Genomic DNA, 27,946 nt, shown 5'->3' on the forward strand with positions numbered 1-27,946 from the left:
AAAATTAGAAGTATGATGAGAATTTCCAAGTCCCACTGCTTTAGTTCTTAAATTAGTTTACAGATTGTCTTTTTTGAAATTAGATTTATTTCTTGAGGAAACTGAAAACAACATACAGGCTACCAGTCTTGATTTCACCCCATGTTTCATTAAAAAACAAGCACAACTGCAGACATGTCAGACAACAGGAGCCCAGTTAAAGAATGGAAGAAAAGAGATGCATTTGAAGCCTTAGGATAAGTGACTATGCTCCTCAAATAGTGCAGAATCAATTCAACCCAGCTAAAAATACCATAAAGAGAGACAAGAAGCAAGGGGAATGGTTCCTACTACTGACAGTACTGCATCTGGTCATCTGAGAAGCCTGCTGATAGAAAAGAGGTCTCCTAGAAGTCCAGCCACAGGCAGAAACATTACTGCAATCAGGTGCTTTAGAAAGAATATAGTCACCTTTTAAAATCTTATGAAAAGTTATCTCTGACTTGTGAAGCTCATCCTGAATTAAGGGCAAGCCACTATCTGTTTATACAAAAACTGCTCCTCGTGGGTCCAACCTGAACTAGTCACAGATGGAAGCCTCATGAAAAGTGAAGAGGTCTACTGACTGCAGCACCACATGTAATGGACCCAACAAAGGGCCAGAGTGCACATTGAACATGATTTTGTACTGAACATACTCAAGAAACACCTGACTAGCTGATAATCTGGCAGCCCCTCACCCTCACTGGAATGATGCTGTAAAAAGGCTAAACACATTTCCAAAAAAGCCAAAACCACTGAAGAAAATGATCAGACGTGATAAGAGTTTTGGCAATGTAAAGCCTATGTACATTTGAGACAGCTGCTCTGTACAGAGCTTTAACTGCTATCTGTTATACTTCAAGCCATAAACCAAATTGCTTTTGCAAAGTCAGAAAGTAAAGACCCCTCAAACATAAGGGTCACTGATCTTAAGTTTGGAGAGAAGCAAAAAACACAGTTTAGTCCCTGCAGCAGTTAACAGTGTGCTCACATTTGAATGGTGCAGCACAGGAACTGACAGGAAAATTGGGAAGGCTCTGTCTCAGAGTGCAGGAAGGCAGCAGTTTCCAACACAGTGCAGTCAACTGTGCAACTGTCAACAAGAGCAAATCTGGCACGTGGAGAAAACATGCCAGAAACAGATAACAAAACTCCTGCTCCAGAACAAATACTATGCATAGGAGCTCCTGAAAGTCACTGAATATTGTCAGAGGTGATGGCAAAACCTGCTGCAGATGAACAATATACTGAGTTGGAAAGGACACACAAGAATCAATAGAATCCAACTCTTGGCCCTGCACAGAGCAGCTCCAAGAACCAACCCCAAGAACACCACACCAAACAAATCCAGCTGTTTCCTACTAAGTCATCATTTTAGGATGAAGCTGTTGAGCCAGGTGTTTGCAGCACAGGTAGGTAGAGCATCTGGCACCTAAAAGGTCCATTTAAGTTCTACCAGCAGTCTGGGGACAAAGCCTGAATGCAGGCACCTTTTCTCTGGAGGGAGAGTGGTAGATTGAGACAAGGAGTATATTTTTCAGTAACACACAGGTAGTGTTCATCCTATTAGAAGTTAATAGCAAATTAACTCTGACAGAACAGAGGCAAGTTTGTTAAGGCCCTGCCAGCTCTTCTCCACATTTGCTCATAGCACATCCCTTCAGAAGCTTACATACAAACTCAGATGTCAAAGCGCAGTTTCATTCCTATTGCCTGGACCAGATTAACTGCAGCTACCAGACTCAGGTTTTAACAAATCCTGGTTTTATCAAGCCAACTATCCCATTCATCAGAAAGCCATTTAATACCCTGAGACCAGGAGTTTTGAACATGGTAAAAGGGAAAAAAAACCAAAACAAACCAAAAACCACAAAAACCCCCCATTATCTCCTTTCAGAATCTGTTTAAGCCTTCCAATACTGATGAACAAGGTATTCCACCACAAAAATAGGACAGATTACCTCTATGCAAAACAGTGTGCAAATCTTTGCTATTTATCCTTCTGATCCTATAAAAATGTAGGGCTAAAGATTTTCTGTATAAAAGTTGAAGTTTATTTCTTTTCTGATCAAGAGTTGTATCACTACGCAATACTACATTTTATTGCTAATCACAAATTGATGCACTGGGGTTTCAGAAGGGTTTGGTTTATAGCGCTCCTATGTAACAAAAGGAAAAAAGTTACAAATCCAGACTTTGCAGACACATTGCCATGTCCCTATAGAAGCAGGGATGCATTAGGTCTGTTTCATTAGAAAATTCTCCTCTTGAACGGTTTCTGGAGAACACACAATCATGATTCTCTCCAGTAGGAAAATTCACCCCATGATTCCATGCAAAAAGAAGGTGGCCAATCTGCTCCACAGCCTAAAATCCCTTTCCTACAGAACGGGAAAGGAACGTGTATTTACATTGCTCCTACTGTGATGTGTTAATGCTTAAATTATTAGGAGCAAGTTGGCACATCTTCCAGGTACACCTACTACCCAGCTCAACTCAGCTTCCTATGGCTGGGTAGCAAATTCTCTCCACCACAACTGAGATGTGTCCTAATACTCTATAAAAATGCTACAGTAACCTTTACCAGACAGCAACACAGCAGCACTCCTGCTTCAGAAGAGCATTGCACAGCCTTTCAGTTAGAACACACAGCTCAGTGCATACTTCATCTGCCTCAGACCCAGTATTAGCTGCTGTAAGCAAAAGCCTGCGGACACACCATACAGTGCTGCCCCAGAGCAGCACTGCTTCAGATACCACTGCCCTATCATCCCCAACACTGTGATGCTTGGATTTCAAGAAGGGAGAGTTAGGACTGTCCCTTTAGTCATATTGCCTTAGAGAAACTCAAAACAAACTCTTTGGGAGCTGAATGTCTATTGGGAGCTGAACACCTATTTTTGTTAGAAGGCTGCACTTCACAAGGCTCCAGAGAGATTTCACTGGTTCTGAGGCACATACTATTAACAATTAAACTCATGATTAAGTAAGTCAAAAGCACTATCAGAACAAAAATATTAAATGGAAGGTTAAATAATTTGTCCTACAGGATTCAATTTCACATTTCACCTGTTCACACAAGCACCTCCAGTCTGTTCAGATATGAACAGCCTACAGCTCAACCTCAGAAAGGAGGTGCTGAGAAACGAGAGACTGAAGCTGCTTGCAACAAAAAAAAATGGATATAAATATAAAAGAGGTTCCATTTCCAGCACCAGTAATACTGCCTGCTCAAACCCAGGTGTGGTCACCAGGGAGACTCCTAAATTCAGGAACATTATTCAGTTAAAACAATAGACCATACAATTCTGCAGCTGCCAGGATTCCTGGCAACAACTCCCCAAAGAGTTTGCAATCTGTCAAAATTGTCTCTAAAGAAAAAGCAAGACTGCTCAACAAGATGAAAGCAACATCCCCAAGCTGACTTATTTGGTAAGGACCCAACTTCAGACCAGCAGTCTGCAGGCATCAGCTTCAGCAAACAGGATCTCTTTCACTATACAACAGCTGCCTTACAGCTACTGCAGAGCATCAGCCTTTTAGCTTCCTTAAAATATAAAAGAACAAAACCCCAGAAGAAACCCTGGATTCAAAGCATCCAAATATGGTCTGTTGTACTGGAACGTTTAAATCCTTGGGGGAGGTGGGCATCTTCTTCCTCTGCCACAGGCAGTGTTTACTCCATGATGGCCCGGTACAAGGCAGGTTCAATATAATCTTCACGGTAGCGTGAATTGATCACTCTTTGTCTCTTCCTCTCTTGACTGACCTCCTTCTCTTCGAAGATCTCTGTGAAGCGCATATCTGAAGCGATTGACTAAGAAAAAAAGACAGAATTAGTCACTAGAGCACAGATGAAATCCCTGTCTCCACATCCTCCTATTGCATAGAAGAAAGAACCAAGCCAAGACACATGGGAACATTCAGCTTTCTTCAAAAACTGACTAAACACAAAAAGAAAAATATTTAAGAAACTGGATTTACAAGTCTGGGGATATGTTTAAGTGAACTGTAATTAAGAGATCTAAAGAATCTCAAGTTTCAAATGTAACAGAGCACTTAAATTCACAATCACTTTCTCAGAGTTGTAAGTAGAGTCAGCTGTTCCAATTTTCAAACCGTCTAGTACAATTTCTGCTTTATGGAGCAGGCATTTTAAACACCTGGTCACAGAATTCAGCTATAATACATCCTTTCTTAAGCCTCTAATAATCTGTGTGCCTGCCAACAGATCTGCATCAGGGTGTGCATGTTTGTGCTGTAAAGCAAGACACCACAGTGTGCTGTTCGCAACTACAACTTTTGTAGTGGAAAGTGCAAAGAAACGGGGTAAAATGGTGTGGGATCTCCACCCTTATTGATAACCAAAACTTAGTTGGAGACACCCCTGAGCAACCCTTTCTGAAAATTACCCCTGTTTGGAACAGGTGTCTGGAGACTTGCAGAGGTCCTTTCCCACCTGAATTATTTTACAGTCTCAAGAAACAGCCAGCTTTTTTGATGCAACCCTACTAAGAGCTTATCAGAAAAAAGGCTAAGTGAAGGAACTTGGCCATTCTTTGCAATGGAAGTAGACAATGGAACGTACGAATACAAGTATGAAAAGGCATGCTCTCTCAATCTCTGACTCTGTGATACAAACTCACACCCCTGCAGAAGGAGAAATTCTCTCCAGAGACAGAACTTTGTTTTTGTAGCCTGATCAACAACTGAGCTTTGCAATGATTAAGGAGAGCACCAGATTGTATTTTGCTGCCACCACATGCTCAGGTTGCTGTTCAAGCACAAATTAAAACAAACTTCTTTAGTAGAATTTGCACCCTGTTTACCTACCAGCCTTGACTTCACTCTCTTAGGAAGCTCCTCTTCAAGAGTATATACATCATCCCTTTTCACCATCAGCTGTGAACCATCTTCAAATTCCACCTAGAAGAGAACCAGAAGTTGTTCTGTCAGAAGTCTCAAGTTAGAACCCTGCCACAGCTCCCTAGAAGTTGCCTTCTCCCCACAGAGCTCTCTCGTGAAATAACCTTCTACCACTTGAAATCTATAAGATACATATGCAGCTATGCACACTGCAACAATCTTCAATCAAAACCTCGATAATCTCATGACATTAACAGCCCAGCAAGTTCTGGAATATTCTTTTAACACCTGACAAGACTGGCTGTTCACTTTAATACAGCCCAAATATTCATCCCTTTGGAAGCATGAAAGGCATGGTCACTCTCACTACAGAAAAGCAAAATAAACTTATATTAAGTTGTTTAAACGACAGAAAGAGTGTGATGAAGAATTGCAGACCAGCAGTTTTCAGAAGTGGACATTTTCAGGTAGGTAGCCAGAGGTACCTACAGCTGCAAGCAATCACTTCCAGCAACTGTTGCCAGCATCTGTCATTGCTAACACAGTGAGAGTAACTTACCCTGGAGTGTTTAAGCATGACACCCCTATAGCAACCCTGTTAACATGATTGGCTTGTTCTGAGTGATGAGTTTTTAGACATCAATTTTGTACCTGGTACATCTGGATAGCGTGTGACGCGACAAACTTGGCTCCATAAACTTGTCCGTCTGTCCATCTCACCTGCACGACTTCCCCTTCAGCAGGGGGACCTAACTGAAGACAATCTCGACTCTAGAATGAAGAGGGAAGATAGAAGAGACAAGGAAGGTAAGCAGCTTCTTTATGTGAAGATTCAGCAAACCCCCAAGGGGTCACACTGCACACCACCCCAACAATTCTCCATTTTAGGAGATGGAGAACTAGGCAGAAAGACATCCATTTATGTAATCTGCATTTAAATCCCAACACTGGTAACTTCAAAGTATTTGATGTGGGGATGGCATGCAAGTATCAGCAAGTTTTCCTTCAGACCTACCACTGCTAAGCAGCCAGAGATCAGCTGCACTCCCTGTTATACCTGTCCCTATATGGCCTCAGTTAAGTCACTCTCAGGTAACATCCCTAAGGCCATTCTGCAGCCCAGCTCAACCCAGCCACTACAGGACCCAGGGAACAATTACCAGATCCCCTGATGTGCCTGCTCTACAGCAGCAAGAACTGACTCATACCACGTGTCCTATACACAACCCCACTATACAACATACCACAATGTCCTCTGGGTACAGGTTATCGCTGAAGGAGCCATCATCAAAGTTGACCTCGTAGAAAGTCTCCTTTGCAAGGCTGACCACTTCACATTGATAGAAGCGACCATTCCTGTGCTTACTGATGACTATCTGTCCAGGGGATAGATCCTGGAGTGCAGCCTTAGCTCGCTGAGAAGAGAAAAATCACTTCTTATACAATGACTCAATAACAAATGTGTTGAAGACCGTGGCTGAAGTGCTGGCAGACAACAAAGCAAAACATTTTAGCTCAGGTGAGCTACTCTACTTCAACACATCAACACATTAGAGAAGTTCCAGAATGTTAAATACCTGAAGTCTCATCTGTTATGTGCTACTGTCCTTAATTTACTTAGTAAATTAAGTTCTGATTCTTCAGAGAAGGCCCTTACAGAAAACTTTCTCTAATAGATTGTTGGTGGTTTTGGTTAAAAAGGCTGCTTGGGAACTCTAGAAATTAATCAATCACTTACATGTGAAATTCTGTGACGACTCATGCAGACTGCTGGAGTACCAGCACTAACTCCTGCATATTAAGAATCACAGCATAAATCTCATTAGTGTTTCTCATTACAACAGCCACAAGGAGGGATGTGATGCTTCCAGTCCTTCTGGTCTGCAAGCCAAATAAAGCACCTGACTAAGATCAGAGCAGCAGCAAGGTTAAGATCAGAATCCAAGACCAACACTGTTAGATTACATTATGTACTGTGAGGTGGCCAAGCCTTCAATGACGTTTCAAAATAATCACACAATTGAAAAACTTTTCAGTGCCTCCAAGACACTGCAGTTCAAATCTTGGGAATAACACACCTACACACCTCAGCCTGAGATGGAGTCTTATGTCTGAAGCAGGTAATGAAGACAACAAATGGCCAGTCATCAGGCTGCATCATGACTCCTGCTGCTTGGGCACAGCTGACGTGAAAGGATGTGGGACACCGGCCATGTGAACACTGTACACAGCAACCTGCAATTCTCTTCCTCCGTTTCTTGCAGAAGATGCATTTCTGTGGACAGGAAACTAGAGATTATTGGTTGGTACTAGGTTTTACCACACACCAAAGGCCAGCTAACAGCTTATCATAAATAGTTGTGCCATTTAGCCTCTCTGAAAACACTGCTGTTTTCTGACAAAACAGAAGCAGGCAACTACCAGTTTTAGTTTATCACAAGACAATAATTCATTAAAGTAATGCAATAGAGGAAAAATGTAAATTAAATATCTATCAGCTCAACATGCACAAAGCATGCAACCCAAGGATGCCAGCAACAGATCTTAGATTAGATCAGCTTGCAATGCTCCAACTCAATAGGGCCTTTCAGCACTCGACTAAAAAGTTACATAAATACAAGCAACAAGATTAGAATAATGGGAAATGACCACAGTGGTAACAGTTAAATTCTGGCACTACTCAACTGGGCCTTGGGCAGTTGTAGGAAAAGAATGTTATCTGCAATGCATATGCAAAGCAGAGTCATTTTCCCCTCAACATTGAGATGTTAAAAGAGTTAAGTACAGCTGCTTTCCTGCTGAAGATTTTCACCCATTATAGGAATGTCTCACATATCCTGAGGCATCTCAGTGCTTGAAAGCAGTCAACTAAGCAAGTTGAATACTAGGGAGGAGAAAAACCAGCATTTTACCTGCCACATACTGAAAACCCCTTTGCTGGCTCTTCATGAGAATAAACATATACTAGAACAAGGAAAAATTTAAAAAAATGGCAATAGCAATAACTGCCATCTCTCATACACAGAGTTGAGCAGATGATACAGTTCAGTCTGGAGACTGAACCAAGATGACTTGGGTTTGATGGGATAAGCAAAACTCCTCAGATTCTGAATGGACTAGAGACACCACTGATGAGCACAGGTGATCCATACCAGTCTGAAACGTTGCAGGGGGATTTTGCCAACATCTACAGGACTCCGCTCTGCGATGTTCACAAATTTTGCCTCCAGTACAGCCACAGCACACATCACATGAACCCACCTGTCAGGACAGAAGAGATGAAAAAGAAATTAATATGCACTGGGCCAACAGAAGATGGTTTGGAGTTTAAGTAAATACAGTTCTGTTCAAGTTTGCCATATAAACCATAATAAATAACCTTTGAGGATGATCAGTGTAATCTTCTTCCTGCTACTAACAGGTCACATGTAGGGCAAACCCAAGATTTCTTCATACTTAAAATCTACTACAAACAGGCTTAACAGGAAATCAACTCAGTGACTCCTGCATGATAAAAGGCTGCCTGGGCAAGTTTCAGTTATTTCATGGTGCTACAAGTCTGCTCCACTGCTATGCTGCATCAAATAACTTTAGATGATCCACCCAAAGGACACAGGACAGGCAGCTGTATGCACATTTTGCTGTAGAGGTACCTTGAATTTCAATGTTGTGCTGCTTAAAAGTATGGTTGCCCTTTGTCATTAATGTAACCACAAATAAGATGGAAAATGAAAATCCTCAGTAGAGAAGGTGCTGAGAGATGTTAGTCCAATTGGAACCTTATTTTTATGTGGTAGGTTATTCCTCTGCATATTACAGCTCTGCACTATCAAATGCAGAGCAATTAACAGCTGCTATCAACAGAATGAGAACCAGGCATTACCTAAAGAGGTAAGAACTGCTGCATGAGAACACAATGAACACACAAAGTGTGAAGGGTGCTCTTGGGCACTCTGTTTCACCAAATGCAGTTTACCAGCTTACCCTCACCTCAGATGCTTAGGAACTGAGCCTCTCCTTAAAATCAAAAAAAATCTGGAATACTCACTTGTCATCATTGGCTCTCTGCAGTGCTCCTCCTCGTAAGGAACACAAACAGCAGTCCTGGAGTAAAGAAGAAAGCATTAGCTAGTGCACAATACTTGGTGCACCTCAAAATGCGCATCCAGAGGAAGAAAATGATTTTGATGTCAGAAGAGAGCTAACTACCTTGTACAGATCAGCTCCTCAGCTCTCAAAAGTTGCTGCCCTTAGGGCAACAAATATAGACTCCAAGTCTGTTGAAAGCAAGCATAACCTACCACTGAAGGGTCAACTTGTTTGTTATGGGTTCCTTTTACACCTGCAATACCCTATATCTTTTTGGGATGTGCAATAGGATCTGGAAGAAACATGAGGAAATAATAATCGAAAGGCTGACCCATTCCACTGACCTAGAGTCTATATAGCTGTTTGAGGGAATCCAATTTTTCTTGCTTTCCACATATGTGCATACCTGCCTAGTTATTAACACAAGTTATTTTCTGGCTTAGAAATAGTAGCTACCATAAACTCAGACAGACAATGAATGGAGCTATTCCCACATTCATGCAGAACCATCTTCCCTCTGAGCTCAGCCGCTTTGCATTAGTTAAAAGGATAACACTATGGTTTAAAAGTACCAAAATGCAAGAGACTGGCTTCTAAACATTCTCTAAATTGTGTTCTTTTCATAGGATAATTAAAAAAACAACACCCACAACACTATGTGAGCTAACTTTGCAGTCAAGTTCTCAGATGTACCAGACTTCATATGTGAAAAACTTTACCTCTCCTAATGCATTTTCTGTACACCGGGAGCACATCCAGTCTTCAGTGGCCTTGTCAGGGGATACACCATAACAACCTAGAACAGACACATCTCATTTAAGAGTTTATTTAAACTCAAACCCATTTTCCTTGGGCCCAGAAATAAAGCAGAAATTAAAATCAACAAGCCCCAGGATGATGTGTACTGGAAGCCACCCATGCAGCCAACTGCCTAAGCCACAGGCAGTGGGGTATATACCCAAGTATACACTCCTCTGGTAAGGCTGAACTTGGTCTATTTGTACATTAGATCAACTGGCAGAGGCCTGCTATGATGCACAGGCTCAGTATGGAGAACATCAGAGCTTAGGGTAACATCTGGATGCACTCACTCGCATGTACACAGACATGGCAGTTCTTGCAGGTGATGAGTATACTGGTTCCATCTTCCTCCAGGTATGGAGTTGAAAGATTGAGGTCAGTGCTGCAGCCAGTTGCAGTAAAGCACATTTCAGGAATCAGGGGTTTCGTTCGGATCTTCCCATCAGCAGCAGCTGGAGTTACTCCAGAGTTTTGACTGCTGCCTTCACATTCTGCCTGTGAGGAATGGATAGGGAATTTAAATTTTACAAGTAAAATGGTCTCACATTATCTTTACTCACACATTATTTCATACATACAGCCAGTTTAAAAAAAAAATAAGGTACTGAAAGATCTGAGTCAGTAGGTTAGGTGAAAATACATTTATATTTATAACTATTTATTACTATTTATAGTTACAGTTATAAAATCTCAGTTGCTGTGGCTTCAGAATGAAATTAATTTCTACTCAAATAGTACACTGAAAGTCTGAATTGAATCCCTCTAATGAGCAACAATATACACATCAAACTGCATCTCTTCTGACAGAAGAGGTGGAATCACCAAGCCCATCTCATGCTCTACAGGCAACACCTCTTCTGCATATTCCCACTGTAATACAGAGGATCACAACACTGCTATCCATCAGTGTACACTTATCTTACCTCAGTATGGAAGGATTACCAACACACACATAGACACCTACTACAATCCCCATTACTTTTTCCCAGTGTAGTTCTGAACAAGTCTAATGGGCTTTAAAACTAATTTGTTCCTGGAAATAAACAGACTGAAAATGCAATTTCCCATATAAAGCTCAGGAGACTTTCAGGCTAATCTTTCATAATTTATTCTCCTAAATCAATGTCAAATCAAACAGCTGAGACATACAAAGTTTGCAGATGTGTATTTCCATTAAAGCTACTCTTCTGAACAACTAAATAGAAATTAATTTTTCTCTTTGAAAAAATATTTAAACCACCTTTTGTACCTTGTAGGCTACCACAAAAATAGCTTGCCTAATCTTTTAAAATTACTGTTAGCAAAAATTGCAGTAGCAGAATGAATCTGCACTGTCCCTCCTACAGTGCCTCAAAAGCTAGGGAGAAAAAGTCCAGGTAAAGCTCACAGTTGGAAGGAAATGGACATCTTTTCTACAAGTCTTCTTTAGTCTAATTCTGTAAAACTTACTGATTTAAACTTGCATTGCATGTCAAGCAAAAGACAAAATGACTAGGGAAATCTATAACAAAATTTAAGAAAACAATGACTTTTTTCCCCCAAGCAGCAGATACTCTTCTTCTTCCCAAAGGAAAAGTGCATATTTGTCTGGCATTTTGTGCCAATTTTTTATTTGAACGGGTAACTGAAGTGAGTTCCCAGACTTGCTATAGACTTTCTGAAGTTGGAACAAAGACTCTAACCACAGCTCAAATCTTGGAAGAGTTTCTGCTCCACTGCCTGGTATAGACCATTTGAAAACCTGCAGCTAAGAGCTTTCTGCTCAACAGCAACTTACAAAAAAGATTTTCAGAGAACTTCAACTGTCCTCAAATCACTAACTTTATACCTTTCAGCACTAGTAAAATCCTCATGTACCACACAGTTCCTAAATAGAATTTCCATTCCTAAAAACTTACTCTCAAGACAGAAATAGCAAGACTGAATAGAAACTATGGTCTGTGGTTTTCATTAAAATTAGGAACTATATGAAATATAAATCTTCAACAAAAATGTGAGTCTTTATTTCCAAAACTGCAGTGAACATGTTTCTAGGGCCACCACAACTATACAGTCATCACAAATGAATCAAATACTCTTAGTGTATGGGAATGATCAAACTACCTCAAAGTTGCAGGTCAAACATGCAGACAACTATTCAAGCTACCTTAAAATTATTTATCTTAGGTATATCAAAAAATTCAGTGAGGGACTCCTGTCTGCACATTTGTTCAACATGACAAAGGACTTCTGCACCCCTTCCCATGCTACTGTCATGGATACACTCCAAGACAAGACAACTTTCAATCTATACCATCTACAAACACAACCCTAAATTCTTTTAAGTAAAAGGTTTTCTTCCTTGCCAGCTCAAAGACCATGTACTATGAGAGGACCTAAAGTGTTTTCTCAAAAACATTTTAGAAGTGAAGAAGTCAATCTGGAAAGGAGAAGTGAGATTTTACAGTCAGCTCCAACAACATTTAAGCTCCATTCTGTGGTTTGAGCAAAAGCCACAAAACACAAAAGCTTCTGCTGAACAGCTGAGTGAACCCCTGGGAACCCAGAGGGGCCCATCACAGGTCTGAGGATGTTCACCCACTTGTGCTCTCCTGGAGCAGCTCCTGGGGAAGACTGCAACATGGTTTAGCTTTTGTTAACTGGCAATATGCAAACCCACGTATTTCAAACTATGTACCACAGTAGCACCTACTCTGTTAGCTCTGTGATAGCATGAAGAGTCTTGGTTTCATACCTGATACGCCTGGAAGAGCATACAAACAGCACAGTATGGGGGCTGCTGGGCCATGGTGCGATTGTATTCTTTTTCAGCCTCAAAGTTTGGCGGCCGATTCTGCCACAGCTGGCTCAGTGGCTTGGCCCATGCTTCTGTCTCCTCAGCCTCTTCTTCAGGAGTTAGCTGCTCTGATGCCTCTGTGATAAGAGAGCATTCACTCAGTGACTATATGGCCTTTTATAGATGTTCTTCTTGTAAATGAAACTAAATAAGGCAAAAAGCTATGAATGGAGATCAAAGAAAGACTGCCAGAAAGCAAACTGACAGAAGGGTGATGGAAGCCAGCAACTCACTCTCCTTTCTAAGAGGCTTCTACTAATCAAGCAACAGAGCAGAACCAGCTCCAAATTAGATCTACATCAAAATTAAAGTCATCCACCAAAGAATTTGGCATTAGGGTTTTTCTTTTTTAAATATCGAATATTTACGTCAGTGACTGGAATATTCTAAGGCAGATGCAGTTAGGCAACAGTCTCTGGTACTGGTTTAATTTTGCTTTCCAAAGAAAATACGGGAAAGAAAGATGACACAATTTGAAAGAAAAGTTTAATGATACAATGAGATATGCACCTTGTCTAGGAGGCAGATATGCACTTACTGACTCCTGTTTATCACCAGTTACTTACTAGAATGTCCCACACTGCCCACAGGAGCTGAGACCCTCTTTCCAATTTCCCAAAGAGCATAAGGCTTTACTTACCATCATCACTGATGCAGTCTTTCACCAGGAGCGGGTGATGACGGGGGAGTTTGCTCAACGGCTGGCGACGACCCTTGGATTTCTTACTCTCCTTCACAGAGCTTATGGACTCCTTTCCCACCTGGACCAGGAAAGCAATTCAGCTGTCAGTTAGCACATGCCCTTTTGACACCATTTTGGAAGGAATTTACTTTGAACTTAGAGAAACTACTTCAAAATGCACACATGCTTCCACAGTTTCATTTCCAACAAAGTAACTTCAGCTCTAAACTCTTTTTCAAAGTGCTCAGAGCACTTTTGCTATGAAAAACTGGACAGAGCTATACTGGCTCTGTTGAGTCAGTAGAATGGACACTTTTCACGGGTCCCAGTGTAGCTTTTCATGCACATCTGTTTCTGTAAAAAATCATGCGAAAGACAGAAACAAAGACAAGTTGGATGGTTCAACTTAAAAGAGCCATGATAAGAAGTCTCATGAATTCTGGAGAAGTCTCAGTTTGTGTGTCACTTAAAATATTCCAAATTATAATAAAAAAAAATTATAAAATAAACTAGAAAAAATACAGAGCTCATAGACATACCAAACTAAAAGGGTTATTTTAAATAAAGGACACTTTCATCCTTTCTGCTTATTACTTGTCTTGATGTCTTACCAGACAGACTGGAAGAAGGAGATTGCAACAACAGCTATTTCCTCTTCCCTTAGCCCCATACAAAAACAAGTGACACACTGACAAAATTACTACTAACCTGACAAGCATGGCAATAAAGGTAATGATTTCAACAGTCCAGGAAGTCTCCCTCTAGATAAGAACCTACCCTTTTTTTAAAATCTGTTATTCTTTTAAAAGAATAAGTAAATCTTTGATTAAATGCATCCTACATATGTTTAAATATCTTCTTTTCATAAACGAAGCCAGAAGAGAGCATAATAATCATGACCTCTGTTCTCTTACACAGAGTTGGACACAAGACTTCTAAGAAATATTGAAATTAGCATTCACAGTTACCACCTAATGGAAAATTTGTTTCAAAGTACACCACACAGAGAAAAACAATCCACACCCATTCAAAATTTCTCCTTTTCCCTGTACAGAGCATGTGATAGAGACATCAATATCTGCAACAGAACATCTTCAGTTTAAACAGCCATGACAACTCTCTCAGTTTCAGCTTAATTATCAAGATTGGTCTATCTGCTGTTCCTTTGGTGTAATTCTTGACTTCTTAGAAGTCATTACTGGCTTCCCATTCTCTAAACACAGATTTAAACAGGAAATCGAAATATTGGAAAGACACTACTAGAGAAGATTCTAACTCTTCTCTTAGGCTGTTTAATAAAACATTCATTGTTGGCTTTTTAACACTCAGATTTACATTCTCCCAGCCAATATTTTTGTTGTATCCTTTCTCCTCTTTTAAAAGGACACAGAGATGTATCCATGTATGCAATTTTATATTAAAAACCTCTCATCACATGAATGTGCTTGCAATAAAGGCTGGAACAAACCAGATTCATTTTAGGTACAAACAGGTGTCTCTTAGTACAAAAGGACCTCAATCATTCTGTAACACTACCATGTCAAAAACATTAAGCTATCCTTTCCATTGCGGCACTTAAATAGTTTAGAGAAGTTCTCAAGACAGGTGATCTCCTTGCTTACTTGAAGGGCTAAGTATATGAGGTTTTCATCTGAATTCTTCTGTGTTTAGCAAAACCCAGAGGTGCAACCTGCTATGCAAACACCAGTGGGATGAAATTGTCATCTGCACAGATAGGAAGTTTTGTCACAGCAAATTCCTGACCATGGAATTACAGCCCTTCAGCTTTCAGTTCTTGTGCCTCTCATACCTCTGTCAGCTCTTGCTCATTGACACTGGAGCTGGCACTGGCTTTCTTCCCTGAAGTCTGTTCACTGTCCGATCCGCTGGCATCCCCCTTCGCATAGCTGTGCACTGTGAACACCCCGGCTGGCCCAGGAAGAGTTCGTTTTGCCAGCAGATCAGACGCTTCCGAGTCTGAAGAATAGGAAGGTGAGCTGGACTGAATACTGGATGTAGCACTCTGCTTTGAAGCTGGCAACACTGAAGTAGAATTCGAAGCATGTGAAATGGAGAGATCCAGTGCAGCTGCTTCTTGGTCTTCTTCCTCCTCAAGCTTCACCGGTTTCAATTCTTCAAATTTGGCTGAGTCCACACGATCTGGAAGAAGGGATATACTCACTTTTTCTGAAGTCTGGGCAGAAAGAGAACATTTATGCAACTATTTGCACAAAGCCAAACAGAAAAGCATACTACTACACACAGAAAAGCAATAGCACATCATATAAAGAGGAGATGATTAATTCAAACACCTATAAAATCATACATTGCTTAGTCAGAGAGAGAATAAAAACATCTGCCCAATGCCTCTCCTGTCACAAGAACCAGAGTATATAAAACAAACTAGCAGACAGAGAGTTCAAATAAACATAGATGATCCTTTATACAGATGTGTATGTAGTTAAAACAGCCCAAATCCTGGCCATATGTTGCTGTGTGTAAGAGATTACAATCATTCATCGAAGACTTACTAGAAAAAAAAAAAAAAAAACCAAACCCACAAACCAACAGAAGATTATTAAATACAAGCTGCAAAGGGCTGGAAAACAAAATACAAGAGTGGGCATCACATGTTTTCCCTGCTCTTGTGTTGTTCCACATGCCTCTTGCTCCTCCCCTAAGAGCAAGGATAACACTCATCCATTACAACCTACATGAATTTTGTCCAGCCTACTTATTACAAAATTACAAGTAACACACCTATAAAGCATACCAGACCCACAGTACCAGGAAGTGTGCATATGTTTTACTACGCAATTCCTATAAACAGGTCACATTGCTCAAAAGATAAAAAGGAGCTCAGACTACTGAGGCATCCCATATATTTCTGCATGCAGGCAGGCAAAATAAAGAGTAAAAATCAAAAACTAGAAAATGGTAATATTTCAGGTCTTATAACAGTAAATTTCTGAGGTACTACCAGTGGCTCTGACAAACCACTGACCGCTTTTTTGGACACAAAAGCATCCTACCAACTAGCATCATACTGAAGAGTGCCCCAGACAAGCCTGGCACACAGTTACCTGGAAGTTTGATCCTTTGTTCACCTTGCTGCCCAAATTCACTCGTAGGCCTCTCACGAGGCTCTGCCATGTCCGCTTCATACTGTGTGGAGCTCAGCTCCTCCTTAGGGAAGGCCTCACTCTCACTCACCTCCTGAGGCACTTCCAGGCAGACCCTGTGCCTTTTTGTTCCTATGCGGTGCTTGGGGATGCTGCAGAAGACAAATCCCTATGTCAGGTTAGCAAACATGTTACTGTGTTAAATTTCTGTGTGAATAAATAAAATACAGTCTAGTTTGGACCAGTGTTTTATGAGATAGCCTCTGGAAAGCCAAATATTTTCCAAATTATTCTGAAGTGGTTTTTTTGCCTTTAGAGAGAAAAAGTCAGTAATCCCTAGAGATGACTTCTCAGCATGCTAATCATGTATTAAGGCAGCTATGCTCTCTCTAGCCAGGCATTCTTTACCTTAAACAAAAAATCCGCTCCAAACAAAACCCCAAACAAATCAAACCAAACAAAAAAAAAAATTCACCACCAAAGACTTTAGGAACAGTAGCTGGCACTGACTGAAAAAGATTTAACTGCAAAATGTGAGATGATTGAACCTGTTGACCTTCAGCAACCAGGAACTGCACACCAATGCCACAGCTTGCAGCACTGATTGTACCAGAATTTGCTAGCAAGAACTATCCCATGATCCTAATACAACCCCGTTTTCTTCTGGCCTGTCAGTGCAGGCTACACACTGCCAGTTGAGGCTTTGGAGGTCTGTCCCAAGATGACGAACTACCTTCCAAGCTGGTGTGTTTCCTGCTTACCACAAACTATCTATTCATGTGGACTTAAAGAGAAAAAAAAATATTAAGAGTAAGCCCTGTTCCCACGAAAAAGATTACTGCTAACTCTCACTATTCTATCAGAATGGCAAATATTTAATTGCAACTGGGCTCAAATTCCAAGAATCCAATAGAAAAGCAGAGGACTATATAAAGCTGTACCTTTTTGTCTCATCCCCATCCACCTCCTCTTTACACATCTCTTCTGTTTCCATCTCCTCAGCACACTGTTTCCCACTCTTGACTTTTTGCATGAGATCCCCTTTAAGGAACTCTGCTGCCTCTGGGGTTGGAAGAGCATGGTCAATGACAGTCACGTCCTTCCCAGCTTTCCAAAGCTTGTAACGGTCTGGCTGGTACTTCCTCACAAACACATCCATGGAGATCTTCACCATGTCCTTCCGACATGAGCACTGAAGTCACAGAAAATAATAAGGTAAGGCCAAATACTTAACAATTCTACTCTGCATTTCTCTAGCATTTTGCTTTCAAGAGTTTAAGGAACAAAATCCCACACTCACATGTAATTGAGCCTCAGAACTCTCAAGAGTCTTTCCCAGGAAATCAAAAGGGTACATATTAGATTACTAAAAATGGCAGAAAAGCCAGCAAAAAAAAACACGAAGCAGAAAACCAGATGTTATCACAACTAAGACAGAAAGCTCATCAGTCTTTTTTACACAGTTGCTGGTAGAAGCTGAGTGTTTTAAAATGAGCTCATACAGATACAGGCCACAAAACCAGAGACTATGAAGAAATCAGAGCCCCACAAACTCTGGGCCTACCCAGAGCAGTAGAGCTTCCCCTCCCCTAGGTATGGTTACAACTAGTGCTTCAAAGCATTCACTTCAATGTAGCTTCTGAAAACGTAAACCTTGTCTGCAAGGCACCTCTACAGGAATATAACACTACTCAATTTAAAAGTTCAACCAATATACTTATTTTGAGAAGTCATTTAAACTACCAAAGTTGCATTCCAGGCTAAACAGTCAATAAATAATGGTTAAAATACTGGAGAAAAATACTGATGAGCTCTGCCTACCAAGCCTTCTCTTTCACCACTGGAAAGACAACCAGTTCCATGCTTTTCTCTGATGCCTCTCATGAGCTGCACAAACTTACAAAATAGTTACAAAGTTACAAAACATGTTACATGCTACCCATGGTTGACACAAGGCACTAAGCAGGACTTTGCTACTTCATGAGAAAATAGACATCACATCTTAAAAGGCTTGAAACCACTCTCCTAAAACAAACAGTGGGGGCTTAATGATGGCAACAGACCACTCACCAGCACCGACTGCTTCCCGTACTCAATCCACCGAAGAGTAGCAAAGTTGGTAGATTCAGCGCAGTTAAAGCCATGGTTAAAGCCAGCGTGATAGCTATAAGGGAAGGTTATCATGAACTCTCCAGCCTCCTGTGTCACCTAGAAGACAATTGAGACATCACAGTGTTATTCAGAGTTTAAGAAGGTACCTGGTGAATATGATTAAAAGGAGCTCCTGTACCCCTCACTGCAGCACATCCGAAAATCCAACTCACAGATGGTGGCTGGAGCTCCCTTCTGCAGTGGACAGAATTGCTACTGACCTTTGCTATTTTGCTGCTTATGTTAAATATCTGTTTACTGAGAAGCCATGCTCAACAGTTTTTTTACTAGCACACAAAACAACTGGTCAATTTAGCACATACATGGTTATACATACAAAATACTAGGTCACCAGCTATATGAACTTCATAAAGATACTTATCTGTATCAGCTACAGGTTTGGCTGAACAGTATCTAAGGTTGAGTAAATTTCTTTCCACACAGAACTTGAAAAGTTATTGCTGTTTACATTACAGCACAACTCTCAGTCAGCCTTCCACTGCTTCCTCTTCAACATTTCCCCACTGTAAAGGCTTATGACAAGACAACCCTTCAGCTGCCCAGGCAGATGATACAGTGTTTCTGAATAAGAGCTCAAAGACTAGATCTTTAATATCTCTCTGTGGGAGGGGCAATACCAGGTCATTACCTGAGAAAGTAAGGAAGCCTATAAAGTTAGCAATATAATTAAAAAATTAACAGGGGACAAGACTTATTTGCTATTGGGGAAGTAGACTGCAACAAACAAAATTAGCAGGGGAAAACTGGAAACAAAAGAAGAAAAATCTCACTTCACTGAATACATATCTAAACAATGAAGTGAATCTAACAGAGGAGATAATGTTTAGTTTTAAGTTAAAAAAAAAATCACAGAAAGCCAAGCTTTTGTTTTTAGGAGCTCTTGACAGATTTTTCAGTCTCAATTGCCTTCAGGCCCCAACTGCCAGATAAATGGAAGTACAATAGGAAGGACTACCTTATATCCTGCCTGTTTCTATTTTCCTCTCTAAGCATCTGCTAGTGGCTGCTGTCAGAAACAAGACAAGGCTACAGAAACCTCTTGATCAAGCTGGTATAATCACAATTACTTTTCTACACCTTATCAAATGGAATTCCATATTTCTTCAGAATTGATGGAGAGATGAGAGTCATCTTGTGTCGGAGAAATGCTTCACAGCTTTGGGCACTTCCTGGGAAAAAACCTGTTTAAAATAAAGACAAGGAGAGATATTACCATTGTGCTCAAACTATATTTATTTTTCAGCAGTTTTAAGAAAAATTATTGTCTAGACACTTTTTCCCTACAAGTATGGACCACCTTATTTGAAGTGTGCTAGTTTGCCTGCTGAAGAAAAATGACAAATCCATAAGATATACCTTTTAACAGCTGCCAGTTTGAAAGAACATAAGAAAGATCTCAGATAGAAGGATCCTCCCTTGGCCATAACTTTCCAGTTTTAATAATCAATAGCTAAGGATTTTCTCATTTAAGGTTAGACAGACTACAAGTTCATTATTTGTAATGTGACAATTTCTCTTGTGTGTATCCTATAAGCAAACATTCAGAAGTAATGTAATCTATATTCTAAAAGGCAAATTATCAGTTCAGTCATGCCAACCTGTGCTCTCTAAAACAGCAGAAACCCACTGCAGCTGTCCAGCCCATCTTTAGAAAAAGGCAGGACATGAACTGCCTGATTACCTTTTGCAAGTCTCTCCAGCCGTTTCCCATGCTCTGGAGGGATGGAGTACCTGCAGTTTTAAGAACAAATTTGTTAAGTTCAAGTGACAACAACAAAATCTTGAAGTCTGACTGGAAATCATAATCAGTCATCAAAATGTGAATTACTTAAAAAAAAAATTCCCTATCTCTACACTTGTCTTTTTCAAAATTTGATATAAACCAAAAAAATCTTCATTGAGGACTTTTACCTTTCTATCCCAAGAAAAAATCAACATGTAAAAGCTGACCATTTCTTTCAACAACTTTCGCTGAAGCATTCAAGGAAGTAATAAGTCTGATGTATGTAATTAGCAGATCTGTGCAGCAAAATATGAATTGCAACAAGAAAGGGAAGAGCACTTCCTGAACTGTCTCAGTTCACAGCAGTGTAATCTCAGTATACTCAGTGCAAAGAGGAACACAGGGCAAGAAAGAAAATGGAATCACCTCTTTCAGCTGCTCAGACAAAGATGGGACTAAGTCAGGTGCCACATCCTTAACACACGCACAACTCATGGAGTGCTCTTTAGAGCTACGTCTCTCCCTGTACACACCTTTTTATGGGTGCCACAAAATTCCTGGCTGGTATGACTACAATAAATAAACCAACCCACTTAGTTTGCTTTCACTCTGGAATACAGTGCTATATTCTGAATAGATTCCTTGCTAAATTAATCAAAGATACTAGCAAAGCTCACTTCTTCCAAGTACTACTGTAGAAGAAGCAATAGCCAAATAGTTCAACAGACTGAACTATTCTGTTTCATGTTCCTCTGCTACTGCCACTGCATGGGGTTGTTCATGGGTCACATTGTGCTAGCTATTATTTGTTTCTTCAAATTTGTAATAAAAGGCAGCCAAAAATACTAGTTTCCAACAAAAGTGCCATGGAAACAATTGTTGAAGTTGCTTGAGAAATTAATTTGTGAACAGAAGGGCATGATTCACTCTTAAAATGCAACCCATGGTAGAGAGCCTCCCCTAAAAAGAATCAAGAAAGCTCAGACACTGGACAAAACCATTTAGTGACATCCAATAGCCTGATGTTTACATACACGATAAACAGCTACAGTTCAACGTCTGTTAAAAACAGCCTGTTCCCCCAGTGCCTGTGTGACCATACCTCTGTACGGTCACTTTAGAGCCTCAGGAAATGATAAGCAAGTTTGCCAAGTTTTGGCCCTAGCAGACAGCATCCATACTATACTGTAATTCAGAAGAACTCTCTACATCAGGACAACAACCAGACCCTTCCAGAAGGTTACAAAATAAATTCTACTGAGGACAGGCACTGCTCTGCAGCTCCTTATGTGTTCTTGTCATCAGACAGAACTGCAGTGCAAGATTGGAGAACTGATAATTATTTTAGTGAATTCTTAGCTTTGTGACTGATTCCAATATTTTATGGTACTGCTTTTCTACATATAGAAGATTTCTTAGAAAATCTTACCATGACTTTGGTTCTCCAAAATGCAAGTAATTAATACTGTAGAGATCCATGTCCTCAGTGTGCCAAGCAAAGGAAGTTTTCCACATGCCAAAATATAGGTAAGGAGTATTCACTCCTTCGATGGTTATGCCACTTTCATTCTCTACAATATCCAGGATTGTATTCAATCTGCCAATATTCCATGCATCTACATGCTGAAAAACACAAGCCTCATGTCAAACAAGGATTACAAAGTACAAAATCACACAGCTGAGATGACAGTTTGCAAAAGCCTAACAGACACTTGTGAAACAAACAGCACACCACAGAATGACACAGCTCAAGCTATGAGATAGTTCACCTAAACCCAAGTTCTGCATGGTAGCTTGCATAGTGATTGCTTACTGGCCTTTTAGGAGGGGAAAAAAATTACCAGTCAAAGTAATGATTACAAAGGAGAAATAATCACGAAACTACAGACTTAACAGAGCAGAGAACAATAGCTGACGTTGATTGAATTTGAGCTGATGTCTGAAGCCTCTTTAACAAAACCACTTTTCCTTCCAAACATCTTTTAAAAGAATAAATGATGAGAATTTAGGAGACAAACAAGCAGAATACAAATCGTCTTTTGACAGTTATCATCCTACCACCTAATGGCTATAGAGCTGTCCCACAAAAATACATACACCAGAGGATACCAAAGCAGCATGTATCCACTGATCAACCCTTCCAACCTTTATATGCCTTTCAGGACAAAGCAATGCTTGGGCAATAGTGGTTTTTGCTTCCCTACACTGAAGTGCTAGCAAAGGTCCCTTAGAATGCTTCCTCTGTCAGCCACCTAATCCAGAACCTCGAACTATGCTAAGAGTATCATTAACTTCCAAAAGGTAAGAGTCAAATGCCACATTAGTATTTATGGAATGCAATATACCAGGATAACTGTTACCTGAAAACCAGAACAGTTTCCTTACCTTGTCGTAGAGAGTGCCATTAACATCAGCCCCGTAGATGGGGGCATTGAACGTAAGGTTCTTCCAGTATTTTCGTTCAAGGTCTTCAAAGTCTGTGTACCGGGGTGTGCAGTACCTGAAAAAAACAAGAAAGATACTAAAGACTTTGCAGTTTGATATTTGACAAGTCTGAAACAATGTTTTCCTTGACTGAAAGAATGGAAAGCTACAATAAAAATACCTAATGTGTGTTACTGGCCAGATGAGCAGTGAGAGCAGTCATGGCTCTGTTTCTGTGACACTTTGGAACGGAAGTATCAGAAAGAAAATTACTTTCCCCATTTCTCAGTTTGCTTTCATTTTTGCTTTGTGCACTATTCTGGGGTCAGAACAGTTTCACCTTCTAGCTGTAGCTACTTAGAAGCAACAATGCAGTCAAAACCAGAAATGATACAAAGAGAACAACTTTAAAAAAAACCCCAAACAAACCCAAAGTTTTCTGCCACTGTGAAACTAGCAAACCTTCACAGACTCACCATGGTCAAACATGTTCTGTTTACCAGCAAAATACCTGCTCTTGATGTCCATTCCCTGCTAACTATATACTGGACTATATGTAGCTCTGGGGGATCAAATTTAGTCTTAAGACCTATTTAATGTGTGTCTATATACATAGATTCAAGACAGTTACACATATATCATAAAAGAGTTAACTTCCATCAAATTATTCTATTAAACACAACTCTAAAACATCTGCTCTGTACTGCTTTTGAAAGCTAAAACAAGCTTTGATGGAATGACTGTAGCTGGCAATTCCAATGCTATTTCTAGTTACTGAAAAGGCTATTTTGCTTCAACTCCTTTTCAAGTGATCTCTACTTTATCTCCTTTTTTATATCATGAACATTCCTTTCTCCGCTACTTAGTAAGTAATTCAATGGTCTAGCTACTGGGGACAGACAGGAGCCCACAGCACAAACAAAAAGTTCTGCTGCCATTACACATCATCTTGCTGCACAGGTGACAAAGGTCCCCATGCACACAGCCCACTGTACAAGCAGCCTCATCTGCCCGGGGCACGACATTCACACTGCTGACCCCAGACCGTACCAAGGACCTGGCCCCTGTGGGAAGCTGTGGATGCTCCTCCATCCCTAGAAGGGTTCAAAGCCTGCTCGGATGGGGCCCTCAGCAACCTGTTCGTGAGGAAAGAGTCCCTGCCCCTGACAAGGTGAGGAACCAGGTGGTATTTAATGTTCCTTCCAACCCAAACCATTCCAGAACTCTGTGTGCCCGGGACCGGCCGTACTTGTCACTGTTGGCGATCCTACGGAACTCGCGGACCGTCATGGCCTTCTTCTGGATGTTGTACTGCGTGAAGAGCCCGGACTGCCCCGTCACCACCTGCTGGATGGGCGCGGGGATAACGAGCTCGTCGATGTCATCGTAGCACTGCCGGGGCTTCCACTCCTTAGGCGGCACGATCTGCGGGGACACAGGGGCCGGGAGCGGCGGCCGCGGCCGGGGACAGCGTCAAACTCGGGGAATTCGGGCCGAGCCGCGGCCGGGACGCGCCCGCCCCACCGGCGCCACGGCGTAAACAAAGGGCGGAGGCGGCCGGTGCGCGGCCCGGGGCCGGCGGCGCGGCCTCCGCCCGGGGGGAGAGGGAGTGTCGCACCTTGGCCAGACCGGCGCGATGGGCGCCCTGCGCCTCCACGTAGGCGATGTAGCGGCTGAAGTCGCGGAACTCCTCCATGGTGGGGCGGAAGGTCATGATGCGCTGCCCGGGGTTGAGGCTCTCCAGCTCCGAGGCCATGATGCCGGGCCGGCCCTGCGCGGAGGAGGCGGGGGTGTCCTTGCGGGGGGCGGGACACCGTACCCGCCCCGCCCTGCCCGCCCGCCGGCCAATCGCCGCGGGGTCCGCATCGGCCCTGCCTCCTCATTGGCGGAGGACGCGTGCCCGTCAGGATCCCACGGCTCGCTCTCCCTCTCACGGCGGAGAACGCCACCGCCTCACCCCCTCCTCCTCCTCCCGCCCGGCCCGGCCCGGCCGGCGCGGCGGAGCCCGAGTCCCCGCCCGCCGTGCTCACGTCGGCAGCGCGTCCCGCTCCTCCGCCGCCCCCGCCCGACCCTCGTACCAACGTCCGGCCGACGTATCCCTCCGCACCACGCGCCCAAAGAGTCCTGCGGGCCGCCGACGCCACCGCGGCCGCTCCGCTCCGCCCGAACCCCGCCCGGCCGCCCCGCCTCTTCCCTCCGCCGCCGCAGCCAATCGCTGCCCGCTGCCCTCTTCGCAGCCAATAGGAATTCGACGGCCGGCCGGGGCTGGGCGGCGAATCAGGAGGCCGGGCGCGGGGCGGTTGCTAGGCAGGCGGGGCCAGGCAGTTGCTAGGGGGCGGTGGAGCGGGGCCGCGCCGCGGTGCCTTCCGCCCGCGCAGCCACGGCGGGGGCACCGCCGCATCCTTCCCGCAGCCTTCCCGCACCCCTCCTGTATCCCGCCCGCTCCCCGCCTCCGGGCCCCGCGGGGTGTCGCCGGGTGAAACTGATCCCGGTCCAGCGGGCGCTCAGCGCGAAGTGGACGCTAACCCCGGGTACGTGGGTGCTGCAGTGAGCGGCTGAATTTCGGGCGCGGAGCGGTGACACACAACAGGCGTCTGCCAGCCGAGCACACGAACCCCGCTAATTATACTCCTACAGTTTCCGTGTGTAAACAAAGCCAGAGTAGAATTCGATGCTTTGCAAACGTTTGGCAGCGAACGCAGACTGAGGCTGGACCAGCACCAGGCCCGGCCCACGCCAGGGCGCTTGGCCAGCACAGTCCGGTCATCTAGAAACGTGGAAAAGTGCCGCCGTAGCCAGCGGATGTTGCCAATAATCCGCCACCGTTTGTGTCAAGGACTGGCACCTGAGAGTACGGCTTTAGCAGCAAATGCCTTTGAGTGTGTACAGGGCCGAGTGCTTAACAGACCCTGTCTAGGGACACCGACCTCTCCTTGGCTGGGACTGGCTGCGATTTTCAGACTCTGCTGTGCTAAATGCATTCTAAATCTCTAAGCGCCAGGGAGAAACCTTGAAAATAAGCACAACCCACCTGAAAAAGTTCACAGCTATCCTGAGAGACCACACTTGGTCCCTCATCCCTACGTAAAACCTTAATTTCACCCTGTTTCTTCTAATACATGTTTCCTTTGCTGTCATGCTAGAGGCAGGCAGCAGCCCCGAAAGGCCTGACAAAACACCCCTCCAGCACAGGCTTTCCCTGTCTGCTGCCTCTCTGACCTGCTCAGATCTTGAGTTGCCAGGTATATACAGACCAAACCCCCAAAGCGGATTACAGCAGCAGCAGGCACAACACAAAGCCTCCTATAAAAAGTCAAACAACTGTCAGGTAACAGTTTTGAGACAAATTGCATTTCTAGCCATTGTGGTGGCTTGGTAGCTGCACTTGTCATCCTTTAGTCAAGAAACGCCAACTTTCTATTATCACAGAATCACAGAATGGTTTGAGTTGCGAAAGACCTTGAAGATTATCTTGTTCCACACTCCTGCACTGGACAGGGATACTTTCCACTAGAACAGGTTGCTCAAAGTCCCATCCAACCTTGCCTGGAACATTTTCAGGGATGAGGCATCCATAAATTCTCTGGGCAATCTGTTTCAGTGCCTCACCACCCTTGTAGGGAAGAGTTTCTTCCTTACACCTAATATAATCCTGCCCTCTTTTGAGTTCAAAGCCATTCCCCCTTGTCCTATCACTACAGGCCCTTGTGAAAAGTCCTGCTCCAATTCCCTCTTTAGGCACAGGAAATTGTGTAAGGCTTCCCAGAGCCTTCAGTTTTCCAGGCTGAACAGCCCCAACTCTCTCAGCCTGTCCTCACAGGAGGGGTGCTCCAGCCCTCTGAGCATCTTTGTGACCTCCTCTGGACCTGCTCCAGCAGGTGCACGTTATTCCTGTGTTTGGACCCCAGAGCTGGACACAGTGCTCCAGGTGGGGTCTCAAAAGAGTGAAGCAGAGGGGCAGAATCACCTCCCTTGCCCTGCTGCCCTCAGGAGACACAAGTCAGGCTTTTCAAGATGACAAGTGGCAGAATGCTCCTGTGAGCAGAAATGTGTAGGCATGGAAGCTCGATAACCTGTAATTGTTACTGGGGACTGAGATTGCTTACTATAACTGGCAAAAGGTCAACAATTAACTTTTAATTGGAAGGATCAGTATTGCTCCTGCCCTCAGAAATGAACCAGGTCAAACAGGAAAAAAAGGGAAAAAGAGAAAGAAAGAAAAAAGTCACTCAACTAGGAAATGTAACAAATGAAAATGGCAATGTTGCTGAGGACAAGAAATTTGAGCACTGTGGGGGAAGGAGTTGCCAAGCTACTGTGCAGTCTGCTCAGATTTTTTCAGTGTTACAGCTATTCCTTTTTCCTTATTTAACAATTATTTTGCCTTTGAAAAACAAAATTTAAAGCAATGGTATCCCAAAGGGATACTGCTTGGTCAGGATGTTATTTGGAGTAGCTGATCTTTAAAGGTCTCTTTTAACCCAAACTACTCTATGATCCTGTGAGTTAATATCACGAGGAGGCAAGCCAAGCTTGGGCAGTGCCTGCACAGCTCCTGCTACAAGCATCAATGGTATGCATAAAAAATATGAAAATAGAAAGGGCAGAAGGGCACCTCAGTGCTCAGAAATTCACCTTTGACTGGCTGCCATTTAGCTGCTGTCCCACCTGCCAAACTGTGGCCTTTACAGAGCTGCTTATCCCAGGCTGCATTGGGGCTACCTGGTATAACTAAGGAATGGAAAATTTTCACCAGGGGACAAAAAAAAAAGACAGCGGTAATAGCCCAGCTCCATTGCTCAGTGCAAATATGGTTGGTCTGTTTGAGACTCTAAACAGAAGAAGCTAAAGTGTCTTACAGCACCGTCTCCAGACCATTCCCTTCAGATCTGGAGCACAGTGTGGTACTGATACCTGAGGGTGAGAAAAGTCTCAAGCTGATACCAGAGAAAATGAGGCCAACAAAATAAAAGCCAGCTGTGGTAAATCCTTTCTAGCTGGGAAAAGCTGAGCAGTGCAGCTCAGGAATGTCAGTACCAGGCCCTGGGAGGAAGCAGGGTGGCTCTGCCTGTAGTGTGGCACAAGCTGTAGTGCTGGCTCAGAGGGCAGATCAGGCTAGCATTGCTGTTTATCCACCAGGCACCATGTTTTTATTTTATTCCCCTTTTATTTTGTGAGATACATAGAAATAATGGGAAATAAATGTTGAA

At 42.8% G+C, this 27,946-nt stretch overlaps 1 protein-coding gene across 3 annotated transcripts; it reads right to left on the reverse strand.

Annotated features, from left to right (window-relative positions):
* Positions 1–1,763: 1,763 nt before the first annotated feature.
* Positions 1,764–27,946, reverse strand: KDM4A (lysine demethylase 4A). 3 transcript variants are annotated; one of them, XM_053949836.1, is made up of 22 exons: positions 24,815–27,944; positions 24,355–24,507; positions 23,986–24,161; positions 22,698–22,812; positions 21,742–21,935; positions 20,271–20,320; positions 19,667–19,770; positions 18,488–18,625; positions 17,359–17,609; positions 16,379–16,569; positions 15,106–15,455; positions 13,254–13,374; positions 12,512–12,690; positions 10,068–10,272; positions 9,696–9,772; positions 8,936–8,991; positions 8,040–8,148; positions 6,974–7,162; positions 6,132–6,302; positions 5,539–5,658; positions 4,855–4,947; positions 1,764–3,838 (listed from the first exon to the last, which is right to left on the reverse strand). In XM_053949836.1, exons 2-22 carry the CDS (start codon positions 24,490–24,492, stop codon positions 3,698–3,700), a joined length of 3,168 nt encoding a protein of 1,055 aa, XP_053805811.1. In that variant the 5' UTR covers positions 24,493–24,507; positions 24,815–27,944; the 3' UTR covers positions 1,764–3,697. The 3 variants fall into 3 exon arrangements, with proteins under 3 accessions (XP_053805811.1, XP_053805812.1, XP_053805813.1); XM_053949837.1 differs by having other exon boundaries at positions 24,767–27,944; XM_053949838.1 differs by lacking the exons at positions 1,764–3,838; positions 4,855–4,947; positions 5,539–5,658 and adding an exon at positions 6,626–6,768 and having other exon boundaries at positions 6,216–6,302; positions 24,815–27,946.

The sequence above is a fragment of the Vidua chalybeata genome, chromosome 9 (assembly GCF_026979565.1).
Source record: "Vidua chalybeata isolate OUT-0048 chromosome 9, bVidCha1 merged haplotype, whole genome shotgun sequence".
NCBI classification, from domain to species: Eukaryota; Metazoa; Chordata; class Aves; order Passeriformes; family Viduidae; genus Vidua; species Vidua chalybeata.

Excerpts from the sequence above, each read along its gene's own strand:
- KDM4A (XM_053949836.1), bottom strand. The coding sequence starts at position 24,492 with ATGGCCTCGGAGCTGGAGAGCCTCAACCCCGGGCAGCGCATCATGACC. Across the intron at positions 18,626-19,666 it reads ATGGAATTCCATTTGATAAG|GTGACACAGGAGGCTGGAGA; the intron begins GTGTAGAAAAGT and ends ATTGTCTTCTAG. Across the intron at positions 4,948-5,538 it reads ACGCTATCCAGATGTACCAG|GTGGAATTTGAAGATGGTTC; the intron begins GTACAAAATTGA and ends GTTCTCTTCTAG.